A 17,908-nucleotide genomic window follows, 5' to 3' on the forward strand; every position below is an offset into this window, starting at 1 on the left:
CTACAATTATTTTGTTCCTATTCCAAATATTAGGAAAGTACTCAGGGCAAAGGGGATTTATCCCATTTATTGATATTTTAAGAATGCTCTGAAGAAGAAATATTCAGTTGCAGTGTCTGTTCTTTTTTTATAAGCATGTCTCTGCCCACAAACACAGAACTTTTCTGGTACTGTTGGTAGAGGTGTTTCTGATAGAAGAAAAAAATACCTAGAAAATAAATGTTAGCACACGACAATCAGAGTGTAGTTGCAGCTTTGTTTTTTAACAAGGTAATGTCTGCAAACCTATGAATTTAATAATTTAAAAATCTTAAATAGTAAAAACAAAAAGTTGCTAGTAGCACTGTTCACTTTCAAGATTCATCCTGGAGTGGTTCATGAATGTGTTTTCCTTTATTTAACATTTAAGCAGAATCCATTTGCTCTTTGGCAACGCACGCTGAAGTCTGAAGAATAACCCTGTAGTAATAAGGATGGGAAGGAGGCTGCAAATAAGGATGGGAAGGAGGCTGCAAACTGAATAATCCAGGAAGTCCAAATGATAGTACAGCTTTTTGTCTTGACTCAAAGCAAAAACAAGCCAAAAAAACTGCTTGGAGCTTATGAGAGAGGTCTTGACTACACTCGGAGACACACCACCACTTTAGCTGCCCCAAGGCCTGCCTGCAGGGTAGACCTTTGTCTGCAAAAGGTGAGTAGGCACAAGCTGATACCTCTTTTCTGCCTTATGGGAGAACATTAGGAAGCAGCTTGCAGAAAGGATAGTTAAATATATTACCTACCATCTGCATTGTGCTTGCTCCCACCCACCCTCACATCGGTTTGAATGTTCTCTCTGCAAGGAGGAACTGGAAACCCAAAATTAGCTTCCCGAAGCTTAGCAAAAGAGAAGAACCTTTGTGTCTTTTTCTTCAAGTACTTCAGTGCCACAAAACATCACTGAAGTAGCAAGAAATATTGTCTGTTCCTTGACAGCTCTTATTCAGCCAGATAAAGAATACATAAATACAACCATGGAGACCAGCCGCTATGTTGTCAGAGAGAATTAGGTTGAAGAAGCTGGGAAGATTAGAAATGCTTATTAAAAAGTAGATTTAAACTGTCTTTCTAAGGTGACAAAAACACATCGAGGCTTATCTTATTCTGTGTCATACTTAATTTTGATGTCTTTAGCAAATCAGTCTTCATTTAAAATAGTGAAAGGAGAATTTTAAGCAGACAGAAGCTAGAATATTTGTCCCTGATCTATGTGATTTCTATGAGCTGATAAGTTAGTCTGTAAATCAAGCAGAGAATTGTGAATCTTAATCTTTCCAGGAGTGGTCTCTGCGACAATGAGCAGCTGTCCTCTCACACAGGAGTTTTTTTTTTTTTCCATTGCAGACCCACAGTGATGTCCCTGGAAAAGGGCAGGCTGGCACCTGAGTGGCCCGGCAAAAGCACAGGGCGTAATTAATTTTCAAGTCTCAAGGCAAAAGCAGGTTTTTCATTTAAAGCAGGGGATACTCTTAAACACCAGCCGCTGCAATCCAAGACACCGTACGGAATCAAGTGTCAGAGCACCCGTGGAATCTGAAGTTACAGTGAGGAAACGTGGATGGAGTATTGGAAAAAGCCTTTTGTGTATCTCTCAATAGTTGCTTTGCAGATGAATGTGGGAACAGCTCTTCTGAGAGTCTGTGGTGCCTTGAGATGAGTCAAGGATTTCTTCATGATTCCATCTGTAGAAGTTTCTTTCACAGCTTCGATACCTATCTTTTTCAATAAAGTGTGGAAATTACCTTCTCCTAATCTGTTTTGATGTGTATAGCTTCTGTTAAATGTATTTGTAATACAAAATCTGTTGTAGGATTATTTTGGGATTTCCTTCTGTTCCATATAAATTGAGGAGAGTGGACTATATGCTCTTCTGATTTATTCAGAGAAAAAAACAGGTTTTTGTTGTTGTTGCTTGTTGCACTGATTTCTGTGCAGACAACAGCTGGAAAGATCTGCACTTCAACATGATTTTTATGTCTGGTTTTGGACAGATTGTAGCAGTCCGTGTGGACAGAGATCCAGCGTTCATTTGGCAGCCCATACGGGTAGAACCAGCTTTGCCTTAAAGTTGTGCCAGTTCATTGTGCTAATTTTTTTTTCTGAGAATAATGTCAGTTAGGTTCACTACATGATTACTGTGCAAGGTAAGGAGTTCAAGACTGGGAGCAAGCGTTCACTCAGTGTCAAAGACATTCAGCGATGGAGCACTTTGATACCATCAATGCAATAACTTTTGTGAACTTGGTGGGTCATAGCCTCAATCTTGCTGTAGTTCTTGGTGAAGAAGATAATTCATCCTGTTTCTTCTGGCATACACAGGAGTGAAGTGTTTGGTTGTTTCGCTGTTCTGTTTTTATTTCCACATCTCTAATAGGATGATGGATTTGCACCTGAAAACAAGCAAGAAACTGCGTATGGCTACACAGCTTTGTACAGAATTTGTACTGGATAACAGTATACAACATTATTCTGTGCACTGGGTTGTGGTTGACTGTCACCCAGTACAGATGACTCAAATTTTGAAAATTGCTCTTCTGTGAATAATCTTTGAAAGCTGGCCTTTTCCATAGCCATTAAAATACCTTTGCTGTTGTTGCTTTACAGCTCTGTGAGGAAGAAAGCAGGAGCTTCTCTGTATGGTGCATTTCATTTGTATCCTGAGACCTTAGTAATCTGGTGGAATCATTTTGTTATGAGTTTAGGGAAGTGCTCTGATCCCCAAACTTTACTTGGTTTCCCAAATATGCTGTTTTTCAGGATCGGTATGTTCTGAGTGAAATCAGAGGAGGACTGGAGCAGAAGTCAAGGCCTTTCAATGTTTTGGAGACCTAGATTTGGGCTGGCCTTCGTTTGTCTCTCTTGATGGAGACAGGACAGGGGCTTCTCAGAATAGGGCCATGATGGTTTGAGGCCTTTCTAAAGGGACAGTAGTGATGGCTCAGTGTGTGGGGTTGTGGACTGGCTGAAGACAGAAGAGGAAACAGATCAATTCCTGGCTGTTCAGAGGCCCTTTGGGACCAGATCTTTTTGTTGGGCTTCTCCTTGAGGCTTTTCCACTCCACATAAGTCATGGTGGTAACAGAGAACAGCATGAGTCCTTTCGCCCACATCTGTGAGTAGGAAGGATCCTGGGTTTCAGTCTTTCATTGATACACTTTGCAATATGCATATGTTGGGGACCTTCTGATGAAGTCTTTAATAAATTCAGCCCAGAAATGTTTAACAAAGGCAAAAAGTAAAATATTATCCATTTGTCTGGTCAAGAATTTCTAAGCTTAACAGAAAAAAATAGAAAAAAAAAGAAGTGTGTGTGTGTATATATATCTATATCTATACATACATGATTTGTAAATTAAAATGAGACATGAGACTGTAAAGTTAAGAATGTTTAACTGAGCTTCTAGCAACAGTTGTTTTAGGAGCTGTTTGTTTTGTGTATGTTTTTTTTTTCCATGGATGTGCATTAGAGTGTACTTCCCGCTGTGCTGAGTAGTGCTTAATGACCACTAGTCATCCCAGTGACAATGGTACTGATTTCATTTTAATGGGGAACAAAGTACTTTGAGTACTGTGAGCAATGGGATGAAATGGGCTTAGCAGGATGGCAGAAGGCTGGGGCTGGTGGGGAGGTGTTGTGTCAGAGCAGCAAAAAGGTAATTACGGCACCTCACAACACTGCTGATTCCAAGGTGGTGATGGGGGAAAAAATTATTAGGAAAAAAAAAACACCAGCACAACAGCAAAAAACTCCTCCCTCCTTGAAAGTCAGACACACACTATGCAACAGAGTAGTGGTAGAGCCTGAAGCGCACCAACCTGTGTGTACTCCTATCTCAGCTGCTTTTTCCCTGAAAGGTCAGACCAACCTGAACAAGTTGCAAAGCCATCAGGCTACTGGGAGGGAGTATTGATCTGCCTGAGGGGAGAAAGGCACAACGGAGGGACCTGGGTAGACTGGATGGATGGGCCAAGGTTAACTGTGAGTTTCAATAGGGCCAAGTGTCAGGTCCTGCATTTTGGTCACAACAACCCCAAGCAACCCTACAGGCTTGGGGAGGAGTGGCTGGAAAGCTGCCTGATGGAATGGGACCTTGGTGTACTGATGGACAGTCAGCTGAATATGAGCCAGCAGTGTGCCCAGGTGGCCAAGAAGGCCAGTGGTATCCTGGATTGTATCAGGAATGGTGTGGTGAGCAGGACTAGGGAAGTAATCCTGCCCCTGTACTCTGCATTGGTGAGGCCTCACCTTGAGTACTGTGTTCAGTTTTGGGCACCTCAGTACAGACAGGACATTAAGATGCTGGAGCAGGTCCAAAGAAGGGCAAAAGGCTTGTGAAGGCCTTGGAGAATATGCCCTACGAGGAGTGACTGAAGGAACAGGGGCTGTTTAGTCTGGGGAAGAGGAGGCTGAGGGGAGACCTTATTGCTCTCTTCCAATATCTGAAAGGTGCATACAGCGAGAGCAGGGTTGGTCTCTTCTCACTAGTGACAGGATGAGGGAAAATGGCCTTAAATTGCACCAGAATAAGTTTAGGTTGGATATCAGGAAGGACTCCTTTACAGAAAGGGTTGTTAAGCACTGGAATAGGCTCCCCAGGAAGGTGGTTGAGTCACCATCCCTGGATGTGTTTAAAAACCGTTTGGATGTGGTGCTCAGGGACATGATTTAGTGGAGGGTTGTTAGAGTTAGGGTAGTATGGTTGGGTTGTGGTTGGACTCGATGATCTTTAAGGTCTTTTCCAAGCTGAGTGATTCTGTGATTCTATGATTCTGTGATTCTACTGACAGTATTTTTTCCACCAGCTGTAAGAGCCCAGATTGGTGATATAAAAGAGTGGGGAGAAAAAAACAAACCCAAGCTCTCCAGCTCAAGATGTAATGACTGGAAAATCCTTAAGGTTAGTTGTTGCTTTGTTGGCTTTTTTTGTTTGTTTTGTTTTTTAAGAAAATATTTTTCCTCATCACTACCTTGGAAGCAGCGCAGAAAGAATAAACAAGTAATTGTGGGTTTATTTTTTTTTTCTTTTGAACTAGTGTTGATGTACTTGACAGAGAAATCTGTGAGCCTCGCAAGAGGCTGTGAGCATGTAAACCAGCAATTTGCAGGGAAGTTTGGGTTGAAATTGTAACTTCTTATTCTACCAGGGCCTTGGATGGCATGTAAACAAGAGTATGGCATTAAAATAATACAGAAGCTCCTGAAAAATGCTGAGGAGTCAGACTCTGACTTATACTTAGTGCTGTGAAATTACAGTACAGTGATTTTGAACCAGATTTCATTACTTGGAGATCATCTGTTCAGTGGAACACTGAGAGTTTGACTACTGTGGTGTCAGTCTTACAGGAAGAGAGAGAATGAAGCTAAGAATGAAGCTAAACAAAACAGACATTATGATTTAAGGTCCACGAAATGCCACAACTTACTCAAAATGACTACTTCCTGCTACTGGGCAGGAAAGAAGTGGTCGACAACAGGATTGGTATCGCATAAGCCTTCTGAGGCTGTGACCACAGCTGGTTGTGCACTGTGATTGCTTCCTCTAGCTCCCACAAAGGCTCTGGGGAAGAGCACTGAAGCCTTCCTTGAGGAGCTCTGCTTCACAAGCAGGACTGCTGTGGGTCCAGGTATGTGGGCTCCAGAGCATCATACTGCCAAAACAAGTCATGGTCTACTGGCAATAGTGGTGTTTGTATTGTAAAGGAGACCTGTGAAACGGAGAGGGCAGGAGTCTGTCAGAAGGCAAACGCTGATAGCGAGTTATGCTGGTAAGTGTGTTGGTATTGGGAATGGTGTTTTTAAAAGGTGTACATGAGTCCACAGAGGTGCTGGAACTGCAGTGCCCCTAGACCCTGCAGGAAGGGGGGATTTTCTGGGCCCATTGAGACTGCTGAATGCTGCTGCCCCTGGGACCTCTCCTACTTTATTGCATATCCTTTCCCAATGAGAAACAGAGCTCCTCGCTAATGGAATTAACCTGTAGTTTTGCCTGCTGAGTGATACTTGTGTCCAGTTGATCACAGGGGTGCTATTTTTCTCTCACTGGAGGGAGAAGAAAATAAAAGGCTATTTTCTTGCTTTGATCAAGTGTAGTGTGTCAGTGTCTTCAAAATGTTGTATCATAAATAAATCTTGGTCTGCAGAAGTGTTCTTTGTTTGGTGATAATATGGCCTGTGAAGCACCTTGCAAAGTCATCTGCTTGAAATGTCTGCGCTGAGGTAGGGCAGGCAAACATTTCAGAAAAAAAAAAAAAGGCAATTCTTTGCAAAAGTGCAATTTGGGGGGTGCCTTTGATGGTTACCTCTGTGGGGAAGGAGACTGGAGGAAACTGCCTTGTACACTGATACTCCTACATCCAGACTGTACAAAAAGCTCTGCTCGTGTACTTGGATGGTTATTATTTTTCTTCTGCAATTGCAATGTCTCCCTCTCTCACCCCCCTGCTAGCCCCCCGCAGCCCTGGCTTTGCAGAAGGAGTGCTCCTGCTGTTTTACAGCTTGCAGCCTGGCCAGCTCTTAACCCAAAGCCTGCAGGAGTAGAATCAGAGCTGTTTTCCTATCTGTGTGCCTCTTTTTCATAGTCTTTGGGACTGCTCTGGCACTTCTGGGGGAACTTTTCCTTCTTTCCTCTGCCTCTAACCATGACCACACAGCCTGACCTGAAGAAAATTCAGCAATCAAGTAATCAGTCTTTATCCTCATAGTTAAAGGTAAATGTTTTTTTGGGTTTTTTTCCCCTAAAATGAAATAAATATATCTTTTTTTTCTTTTTTTTCCCCCACTTGTTGGCTCCTTATACTAAAGAACTGCCTACCCTTCCTGGAAGCTCAAAGCACATCCAGTTACAAAAAGCAGTTGTTTTTTTCCCACAACCCAGCAGTGTTTTGGCAGAATGGGATTATCTATGATATTTTGCTAATATCATGGTTTATGACTAATACAAAAGGAATTAAAGCCTCAGTTAAAACAAAAGCCAGAAAACAGGCAGCTGTTTCTGCACAACTTTTGTGATGACCTTTAAATCCATGTGGTTTAGGGTACCTGGAGTCATCTGATGGAGCGTAAAGCAGACAAGGACCCAAATCCATACCACCAGCAGAAAGTGCTAAATACAGCTCCAGCCAGGAATCTCTGCAGATGGACTGTGGATATTGTGTCCAGCTGGTACAACCATGTGTAGAAAGATTGCTTAAGCATGGGTTTCAGCCTTTGGTCTCGTGGGTGCATTTGCAAACCCATCATCACTGAAAATTGAAACAATGTGTATCTGTGCTTTGGATTGGTACCGTGTGCTACAAGCAATGGTTTGTTTAGTTTTGTTTGGGATATTAAATTTGGTGAAATGAACCCTAACTTGAAAATGTTTCTGCCCTTGGACATCAGGCAGATGAAAATCTTTAGTTAGTGCTCATATGGAGGTATTTGACAGCTGTTTTTCTGCTGATGTTTAAAATAGGTGTCTGAGATCCACTGTGTTATTGATGCCCAGAAATCTTTCAATGATATTTATTCTTTATTATGCAAGCACTGCAGAAGATCTTTGAAAAAATACCAGCAATTAAAAAAAAAAAAAATGTGTACTGATGACACTGTATCCATAACACAGCTATAGTTTAAAACAATAAGAATATAAGTTGATAAATAATTCTCTTAAAGCAACATTTGATTTACCAAATTGAGCGTGGGAGTCTGTAACGCTAGACAGGACATGATCTAATTGTTATCCCATCATTCCCAATTACAGTTTGGTCCTAAACCACTGAGCACAGACCTCTCTCCGGAGGTCTCCAATCACCAGAGCTGTGGGTGCCATGGAATACTGCACAAAAATTTCAGCACCAAAATCAGCCTTGGTTGAGCTGGCACGTACCTGCGTAGAGGAGCATGGGTCCTGCCTTGAAGACAGCATTGCCTGCTCTAAACTTATGGGAAGCTTTCCAAGTGCTTGTAATTACTGTTTAACTTTTCCATTCAATTGTTCTTCTTTTGACTTTGAATAGCTTTGGCTTTCAGTGATGCAGTTGGGTAATACTTTATTTACGGATTATCTTTTTATTCTAATGTTATCTTATAGATATTTGGAGTCTGTGATCAACACATCTCCTACCTTGGACTCAGAGCTAAAAAAAAAAAAAAAAAATTATCAGGTTCTCCAGGCATTCAGGCAGTATTTTGGCTGATATCTGTATATTTTCTGTCTTTTCAATACTCTGGAGACTCTGTACTCTGACTACTCTGTACTCTACTTTTCAGTACTCTCCAGACTCTGGAGTAGGGGATGAGGCATGGCACTGTGGCCTCTTTCACTGGTGGCACAGCCAGTTCTCTCTGCTGTTTCATGCTGGAAGGTTATGTAGTTATGGTCAGAGAATCATAAAATCATTAAGGTTGGAAAAAAAACACTAAGATCATCTAGTCTAACCATCACACCATGCCCGCTAAACCACGTCCCTTTGTACCACATCTACCCTTTTTGTGTGTGTGTGTGTGTGTGTGTGTGTGTGTTTTACCCCTTTTTACCATGATGCCATGGTCTTTCAGCATTGTTGCTTCCAGGGTACCTTTTCTATCATGTAGCCATGACATTTTCCTACACTTGATGTTATGGTCTTGCATATCTGTGTTCTTCTGCAGCTGGGTCAGCTGGGTGCCTCCCAAAGGTAGTGTTCCACTACTGACATTGCCAATTTGAAGAGATGATGTCATTTGTTTATTTTAAGGATTTTAATTATACTGTATTCTGTCATATTCCTTTTGCTTTTGCAGTAACTGTGCTTGTAATGCAAGGCGTGAAACTGGACAGCACACCTGCGGTCACAGCAAGCAACCTAAAAAATTCAGCTGAAAAATCCAGGCATTTTAATGATGACAACGTTAAATACCATCTTTTGGAGATCTTACAGTAAGTGTATTTTCAAATCAGCAAGCAAGCCACTCATTCCTCAGTCTGTGTATTTCATACGAATGTGCATTATATGTAAGCTCTACATTTAATCACAACTTTATTCATTGCTTAGACACAAGCAAAGATGTGCGTGTGCAAATGTTGAGGGAGGAGAGGCAGCAGGGTTGCTATTTGTAAGAGCAAAATGTATTGCTTCAGTTCTGAGTAGAAAAACTCATCTCAGCAGAGTGCTAGAGAGGGATATTTTTGCCATCAAGGAATGTTTTCCTTCTCAAAAGCAAGATTACTTCTGTTTGCATTCAGAGATTTACCACTGACTTCCGTGGAAAGAGAGCAGTGTTCAATGGTTTGCTGTGTTGAAGAATTCTGGAAACTTTTACGTGATGGAGCAATCGTGTGATAATATTCAGAAGTCGTTGGGAAGACAGATGCTACCACTGTTGATCAAAGGATGCAGTACATTTGGCAACTCCCCTTTCTGCTACGTTTTTGTGCCGTGTGTGTTTATAGTTTGGACAGGGTATTCAGTCCATTTGCATAGAGAGAACAGCCTGGGGATGCACTTCACTCCTGCAGAACAACATACTTCCCCAAAGGCACAAAGTCCCACCTTCCTTTCTCCTTCTGTTTTGTGTTTGTGCTGCTTGGTTTTATAATACAAATGAGAGATGGAAAATAAAGCTATGCCCTCTGTATATATTTGTCCAATTAAGAAAAATGTAAAGATTCTCCACCTTTACCCACCAATTATTACCTGAACTTGACCAGCAAGGAGGGCAAGGTGGTGGAGGTGAGGTACCAAGAATGGCACTCTTGCCCCACAGGAACATCTGTGCTGGCTTCCAGTCAGTCAGACAGATGTGTAAGTTTCAGAACAGCAGTAGTGGTCTTAAGCTGCCACTATGAAGACCGGTGACCCAGCAGAGCTGTCTGAAGTGGAGCATAGTGTTGGATCAGAGTCAGAGTTATGAGGAAGGAGAAGTGAAGGAGGAAACAGAAGAAAAAATCAGTGCTGATGGGCTTCCTAAAGGGCAGGCTAGGCAGGCACCTCTCAGTTCTGACCCAGGTAAAGGCCAGTCTTGCACTGGAGTCAGGGCTTGCCTTAGGTGGACTCAGGGAGGTAATTCCAGCCTAGTGAGTGCACTGTTTAAGTATTTAAGGTATTTAAGGCCTCCATGCTGATTTTATCCAGTCTGCCTTAAGGGAGAGAGAATCCAGAGGTATACTCTCAGGATGATAATTATTTTTTAGTAAGAAAGATGTTAATATTAAAGTCATTAACCAATTAACATACACTGTCTGTCAAAAATATAGTGTTGTGTGGAGATAACTATAGACAACATTTAATCAACAATCTACTATCTTATAATGAATAGGAAAATGATTTTAATCGAATAACCTTGGTTTTCCAGGTTTGGTCTCGTGTTTGAAATGACTAAGGCACAGGAGAGAGAAGCTGTCTGATTCCACTTGTTTTAGTGGTGTCGCTGTGCTGAGAATCTACCTGCTGCACACTGCTCTTTCTGGAGCTGGCGGGCTTCCTGTGCTCTGCCTCTTGTCTAAATAAACAGATCTATCTTGCCCTACGAGAGGAGTAGAGGAGTTGATTTTTAGATGCAAAAATATAAGAAAAGGGTAACCATTCCATTTTGTCAAATTCATCCAGAAGATTTGTATAATCACCAAAATCTTTGAGTTATTACTTCAAAACGTGGATTGAATTTTTAATAGCACTGTAAGAACCTGATTGATAGTTGGACTTGATTATCTTAGTAGATCATCAATCTTTTCCAATCTTAATGATTGAATGATTTAGAGGGGTCAGAATTTCAGACATTTTGGTGTACCAGAAAGTACTAACACCAAAAGCCTTGGACTACTCATTTATTTTGAAAAAGCAGTGTATTTAACTCCATTTTTTTAAATGATTATCATTACTTTGACTTGCTCAGCTGTAGTTTGCATGCATTTTAAATTAGAGAGATTTCTCTAATGAGCTATGTTTATATTCCTTATATATAATGAATTCCTCATTAATTGAAGCCACAGGTTATGTCTGTAGGACCTGTGTGTAGATGGGAAGAGAAAGGTTTTAGTGCTGTGGGGAATATACAGGCTTAGCATGCTCTGGGAAATTAGAGATAGCCTTTTGCTCCTGGCACAACCCCATGGAGGATGCTCCTAGGGGCAGATGGAAGCTAGGGAGTGAAGGCCAAGTGATGACATCTCTCTATTGTACTGTAATGAGTCACCTAATTGTGATGATTTAGCCTGACTGCAGGTAGCCTAACACCTACCCATGCATTGAGGCTTTCTTGCTAGAGAGCAGCTCAGCACAGAGCTGTGTTTTGGCAGTTTGTAGAAAATGAGGTATCCCACAGACATTCAGAGGTTTGGTTTCCATCAGTTCCTGCCACATTCAGTGCTGGTGGCGTGCTTTGGGCTAGGTGCGTGCTGGCTATTCTCTTATGTGATTTAGTTTACATGCAGGAAATCCTTGCATATTCGATATTGACTATACACTGCTAATTAACACAAATATATTTTATAACATTTTATAAAATGTTTTATAAATTACTTTGCCGATGCAACACTATCTTGCTAACAGAGAACAACAAGGACTCTATTTTCACCCATGGAAAATGAAATGAAATGAAATACCCTTTATCTACTTCTGAATTCATTTTCTATTCCCCACCAGAAGGACTGATGTAAATTCAGATTCTGATATCAGGGTGGGTGAGGGGGACAGGGAGTTAGGCTGTAGATCCATCTGGAAGTTTGTTATTCTGGGAGGATACCTACATGGAATAAACCCTCCTGGAGTACATACTTCTGCCTGTGTTCAGCAGATGGGGTGCTGAGGGTAGGAAGGCTGGACTTGATGTTACCTTGGAAATGCTGAGCCAGCAGAGTGGGCTCCTGGATAACATGACTACCAGTGTGAATGAGAGGAGCAGCAGAACTCTTCTGTCTTCGTCTAGGGCCAAAACTGCTTCAAGAAGGGGAAGGTGGAAATGTTCCCGTGCCTCCAGCAAGTGCCAAGCATTTCCTCAGGCATGTGCAATGATTTGGCTGCTGTTAAACGTTTGGTTAAAATGCTCAACGTACAGGAAAACAAACAAACAAAACTCCTGGAAGGTGAGAACAAGCCTTTTGTCCTAACCTACGTGACTAAGGTCAAAGAGGAGAGCGTGATGTCTATTTTGTTGATGTTTATGAAGCTGCACTTAGGAGAACAACACGGTCATGTAAATACACCAGAAGTTGTGTATTTATTGATCCTATGCACTCCCATGTTTTTCTGAGAGGGTATCAGAGGCACGGAGTAGCTCTGAGAGGGGAAATATTTGGCTCCGGTACATCTTCTGAGAATAAGTGCCCTCTGAAAGCAAGGCATGAGTCAAGGTGGGGATACAAGTTCTCCCGAGCTTCAGTAAATACTTTATCTGGATTTGATTTATTGGTTCATCTTTTAGTTTTTAAAGTTTTTTATTCTTTTCACTTGTCTTTTTTTTTTCCACCCCGTTTCCCAAATGCTTGAAAATTATTTTTACGTGGTGCGATGGAAAATACCTACAATTTAATTGACCTCTGTAAACAGATGAACCACATGAAGGCTCGTATAACTCTTTCTAATTCTCTCACTGTGCATTTGATGTATTTCTTTTGCGTTTTTATTTTCTTTTGCTGGGGGGAGCGGAGAAGAAGACGCCATTGTTTTTGCTTTCTGGTTGGCATTCCGAGAAGTTGCAAATTCTTCTTACGAAGTAATACGCATTAATCACTGGAGCTGGAAGAAACATTTGGCACCTCTGGGAACGGAGGTGGAGCAGTTCTACCTTGATGCTCTTCAGGAAGCTTTATCTTGGCTCAGTTTAGGATTGCTTTGGAGCTCCCCTGTGCTGCCTTCAACCCAAGTGTGAAATGCTCTGTTAATCTCAAACTGACAAAAGTAAGGACCAGGATGCCTCCAGCTGTTATTACAATGAGCTTTGCCTCACGTCTGTTGATGCTTGAAGTTACTCGCCTGAGGACAGGAAAACAAAATCTTAGGGAGAAAAAAATAAAACGAGTCTCTTTTCCCAGTGCTGCGCTCCGGGCATTAGCAGAATTATTGAGCTTACTTTTCCACACTGGCAGGATGGTATCTGCAGACACTGCCAAATTTCCAAACAGTCTGAGTCAAGTTCATAGAAACTTCTCACTTCTCTTGGGAGAGAAAATTGGAGGGCACGGTTTTTATTAGACCAGTTGGAAAAGCATACAGGCTTCACAGCAAAGAGTCTCTCTCTCATTTCTCTGGGTTGCGGTTGTTGTCTTTTCACTTCTTCTAAGAGCACCTCTGTGAAGGGAAGCGCTTTGCTGCGGCCCCTCCTGCAGCGCCGTGCTGGGAGCTGACTCAGAGCCAGGGGCCGTCGGTAGCGCATCTCTGCCGGTCACAGCTCCCCGGGGGAGCGGAGGAGCCCTTTCCCTTTCACCTGCATCTATCCCAACCCCCATTTGTCCACTTCCAGCACTCATCCACCCTAAAGTGGGACTGCAGTTAAGATACATAGCTCTAAGTATAAATACAATTTAAAAATGGTTGCCTATGCTTCATAGTTTGATACTTTTGCCAATGTAATACACTTTGCTATTTGCCTGTCCACCCATCTCACAGGGCACACACAATTTCCATGCTTTTTACATAGGTTTAATAGCAGATTTTTTTCCCCAGTGACTGCTATGTACCGCTCCCTGCAGTGTTATTCACAGGTGCGTGGTGCCACACTTGCTGGTAATGCACCTGCAGCCATGGATTGCAGCACCTGGGAAGGCCTTCACCCTGTAGGCTTAAATGCTTCTGCACTAATCAGCCAAGTGCTGTGTTCAAGGGAGACATTGCTCTGAATGAAGCCCACTGTCACTGCCAGCTCTGAGTGATTTACTACACACACACACATATATATATACAATCATAGAATCACCAAGGTTGGAGAAGACGCACAGGATCACCCAGTCCAACCATCCACCCATCACCAACAGTTCTCATTAAACCATGTCCCTCAACACAACGTCCAAACGTTCCTTGAACCCAAACATTCCTTGAACAGGGAAGGTTATATAAATTAATTAATATTATATATACATATGCATATGTGTATATATATATAGTTATATTGTTATATATATATATTATTCTTACACAGCTTCAGCAGTTTCTTGCTTGACACCCAGCTTTCCTCTAGATGGACGTGGGCTGATGCTCCACCTTGGATGTGTTTTTTCCCCTTACAGAGCTGGGAAGTGATGGATGGAGCATCTCCGCCACAAAGTGCATGGTTTGTATCAAAGGGTGCCTGCGTTTGTGAGAAGCTCTTCATGCTTTACACATCTTGTGCATCCCTTTTTTTCCCTCCAGTGTTTGTGACGTGAACAAGAAACTTTTAACCCTTGTTTTGGTGTGTGAGCAACTCCTGTGCAATTGTGTGAGGGAGCAATGGGCACAATCGTCTTCTACAACAGCAGCAAGAGATCCGAGAGGAAAACACCCATTACTGTGTGATTGTCTTCCCCTGGGAGAGAAGCACAGGGCTGGGTTCAGCCGGGAGGTGTCACCCAATGTGGTTTTGTAAGAGTCTGGTCTTTTTCTTAGGCAAAACAAATGTTTTTGTTGATGTCACCAAAGTCTCTTAACTATGAATTTTGGGAACTGCGCTGCTCTTCCCACAGAGTGCCTCTTCTAACTTCGCTAGGAAAGTTTTATTGCATTGGTATTGTTCTTAGGAGTATAAATAGCAGCAGGACTGGAAAGGTTGGGTTTGTCACTGTGCTTGTAGATGAAGCATGCAGCTCTGTTGGGATGGCTTGTCTTAATGGAAAAATGTCTGCTAGAGGATGGAAAACTGTAGGGCTGTCATTCCTGCCCTTCTACTATTCCAAGTTCAGCAGTGTGGGGGGGTGAGCTGGGCCCCTGTGTCCAGATCCACAGCTGGGAACAGGCTGCAGCCCCAGGGTTGGCACAGCATTGTCTTTGCCCCAGCCCTCAGCCTTCAAAATGTCATTTCTCCACAAAAGAAAGCCTGGGAGCAGCCCGGGGTTGGCTCCAGTGCTGTGGATCAGGGAAGCCTTCGTGATCACAGGGTGCTTAGGGCACACCGTACTGCCTGGTGGCTGCCCCTCAGGGCAGGGCTCCCCGCAGCTCACCAGGAACACCTGGCTGCCCACAGTGCCGCCACTTCTGCCAACCCCCTGTCGCAGGGCAGACCTCTGCTCTGCCCTCTGAGACACCGCAGCCTGTCCAATTTACCAGAGTATACACTGCCTCGGCTTTTGGCTGAGCTCTCCGGAATGATCTCAGCTTCCCAAAGTCTGGGTTACTCGGAGCCTGCTCTCTGGCTTTCTGACCCTCATCTCTTGGAGGCACTCAAGGTCAGGTTGGATGGGGCCCCGGGCAGCCTGAGCTGGTGGGTGGCAGCCCTGCCCATGGCAGGGGATCAGGGCTGAGTGAGCTGTGAGGTCCCTTCCAACTCAATGTAATTCTGTGATTCTCAGGGTTTCTCTTGTGTAAGAATGTAATACACAGCCTAAAAGTAAGGCACGCTTTAAGAAAACGAAGCCCCTTTGTAAGGAATATCCTTCATTCCTCTCATCCTTCTGCCCTCGGAGCTCTTCAGCATATTCTACTTAACTCTGTGACAGACATCTGTGGGCATTGCCGCCGTGCTGCCCGGCACCTCCGTGTGCTCCGTGCTGTCGGTCACCTTTGAAATTACCTCTGCAGTGGGAAGTGCTGCCGCACCAATCCGTCCCCTTTAACAATCAGGTCCATGTCTCCAGTATCTAATCACTTACTGATATCTCCCCCCCGCCCCCGTCCTGTATTTCTTACAGTGTTTCAGATGAAAGTAATTTCTCGGTGCTTACCTTTTTCCCATCCTTTTCTCTTTTAGAAATTCTGCAGTTTGATGCATTCCTCACTTGGTGATGTTTGTCGGGCATTTGCACACAGAAGCCTACGAGGGGCACGCTATTACCTCCCTTACGCGCTACTCTGAATCAACTTTCCACCGCGCTGAGTACCGCACTCTTTCCATTGCAATTAGACACGCTCCGAAGTCCAGCAGCGCGACTTCGCTTTAACGCCAGCAGCGTACGAACGGGACTCGGCGAGGGCCGACGCAACCTGCCGGCCGTGACCCCCCGGCGCTGCGCCGTACCGCCGTCCCCGTACGGAGCAAAGCCACCCTCCGTCGGCGCTCGGCCGCAGGTGCTGCCGGCGGGGCGGGAGCGGACAAAGCGCGGCGGCGGGGCGCTGCCCCGACGGGGCCGGCCCGCGGCGGGGCGGGGTGACCGCCCCATCCCTCCTCCGCGCTGCCGGGCGCGCACGCTCCCACGCGCGCCCAGTGCCACGCGCGGCGCTGCGCGGCGGGAGGATGCGGCCGCTGCGCCCCTGGGCGCTGCTCTTGGGCGCGCTGCTGGGCGCCGCCGCGGCCGCGGCGCGGAGGTACCCGCACGTCGCGGTGCTGGACGGCGCGGCCGCCTACCGCCTGCTGTGGGGCCGCCGCGGCAGCGCGCTCGCCTTCCGCCTGGAGGTGCGCACCCGCGGCTACGTGGGCTTCGGGCTCTCGGCCGGCGGCGGCATGGCCTCGGCCGACATCGTGGTGGGGGGCGTGGAGGGCGGGCGACCCTACCTGCAGGTAAGGACCCGCATCCCGCGCCCTTTGTCTGCCGGCCGTCCCCGCTCCTCTTTCTCCCCGCGCGGACGTCCCCTTCCCCCACCTCGCTTCTTCTACCTCCGCACCGCTCCTTCCTCCCGGCCCTTCGGTGTTTCCCATTGTTGCGCGCCTCTCCCCTCCTTTCGGTCCGCGCCCCGCCAACCTTCCCTCCAAACTTCTGCGCGGGTGTTGTCGGAGGTGTCGGGTTTCCTTCATCCTAAAGCTCCTCAGCCTTCGCCCGTCTCCTCGGGCGCTGTCTCCGCGGGTACTGCCAGCCCGGACCCGGACGGGACGGGAGCGGTTGCCCTGAGCGGAGCCCGTCGGGGCGGCCGAAGCGCCGGCCCGGCTCCGTCCCTGCGACCCGCTGACACGGGCGCACGGTCCCGCTGCCCTCCCGGGTTGCTAAACGACCTCTCTGCCGCGTTCCTCTCCTCCTCACCTGATGGTTTTCTGCCCTCGTTACTGAAACGGGCTCACGGGTAACCGCTGGAACTCACCGCTTACCCTCTGGTAAAGCAAGCTCGCGGGAGCCCAACCCTATGGGCGTAATTCTCTGCGTATTTTTCACCGGTTGTCTACGTATTGCCGTGGTTGGGACGAGAGTGCGGGACAGCGGCTCAGCCGCTCCTGGAGGTGTCAGCGGGATGGGGGGGGGGAGCCTTTGGTCCTCTCCCGGCGCCCCGAGCCCCATCCTGGGGGCTGCGTGAGGCCGGGCAGCGGGGTCCGCTGCGGGGGAGTCGGGCTCGGCTGGGCGGCTTGTCGCCCCTAATGACAGCTCTCTGACACTGGATCCCACTCTGCTCCTATTGTTAAGAGGACGGGCTGGGAGCTGTGTCGGAGCACTGAAACTGCCGCTTCTATTTCAAAAGGGTTTTTTTTTTTCTCTTTTTTCTTTTTTCAATAGCATGGATTTTTGCTAACTTTTCCCAACCAGGGAACGAAATGCTTCATCCCCTCTCTCTGCTGTTTGTCAAGGTTTTATGAAATCAAACCTTCTCTAGAAAAAGGGTGCCTTTTTAGCATAAATATATATATATTCCTTATTAGTTTGCTATACCAAGTTTGGGCAAATATTTGTCTTATTTAAGTTCAAAGTTTTTCAAAGTAATTTTTCTCACATTTCAAAGTGAAGATCGATTTTGTTGGGTTTTTTTTTTTTGGGGGGGGGAGGGGGGAAGGAAACCTCAGTCTAAATAAAACACCAATAATAAAACCCCCATTCTGGCCGGTGAGCAGCGCAGCTCTCAGAGGTGCAGGGTGTGCGCT

General features: G+C 45.2%; 1 protein-coding gene and 1 long non-coding RNA gene across 3 annotated transcripts in view; one reads left to right on the forward strand and one right to left on the reverse strand.

The window, feature by feature from the left end:
* Positions 1–12,463: 12,463 nt before the first annotated feature.
* Positions 12,464–17,154, reverse strand: LOC107052992. Its single transcript, XR_001465863.4, has 3 exons — positions 16,619–17,154; positions 15,852–15,940; positions 12,464–12,972 (listed from the first exon to the last, which is right to left on the reverse strand). It is a non-coding gene; the product is annotated as an uncharacterized LOC107052992 (long non-coding RNA).
* MOXD1 (monooxygenase DBH like 1) overlaps positions 16,285–17,908 on the forward strand; it is a 52,038-nt gene continuing 50,414 nt past the window's right edge. The window contains exon 1 of one of the 2 annotated variants that reach the window (NM_204624.2): positions 16,285–16,624. In NM_204624.2, coding sequence (NP_989955.2) covers positions 16,361–16,624 — 264 coding nt within the window. In that variant the 5' untranslated portion in view covers positions 16,285–16,360. Of the gene's footprint in view, positions 16,625–16,884; positions 17,153–17,908 lie in introns of those variants that run through there. The other variant, XM_046938412.1, reaches the window with a different exon arrangement.

Source organism: Gallus gallus, chromosome 3 (genome assembly GCF_016699485.2).
Source record: "Gallus gallus isolate bGalGal1 chromosome 3, bGalGal1.mat.broiler.GRCg7b, whole genome shotgun sequence".
Taxonomy (NCBI): Eukaryota; Metazoa; Chordata; class Aves; order Galliformes; family Phasianidae; genus Gallus; species Gallus gallus.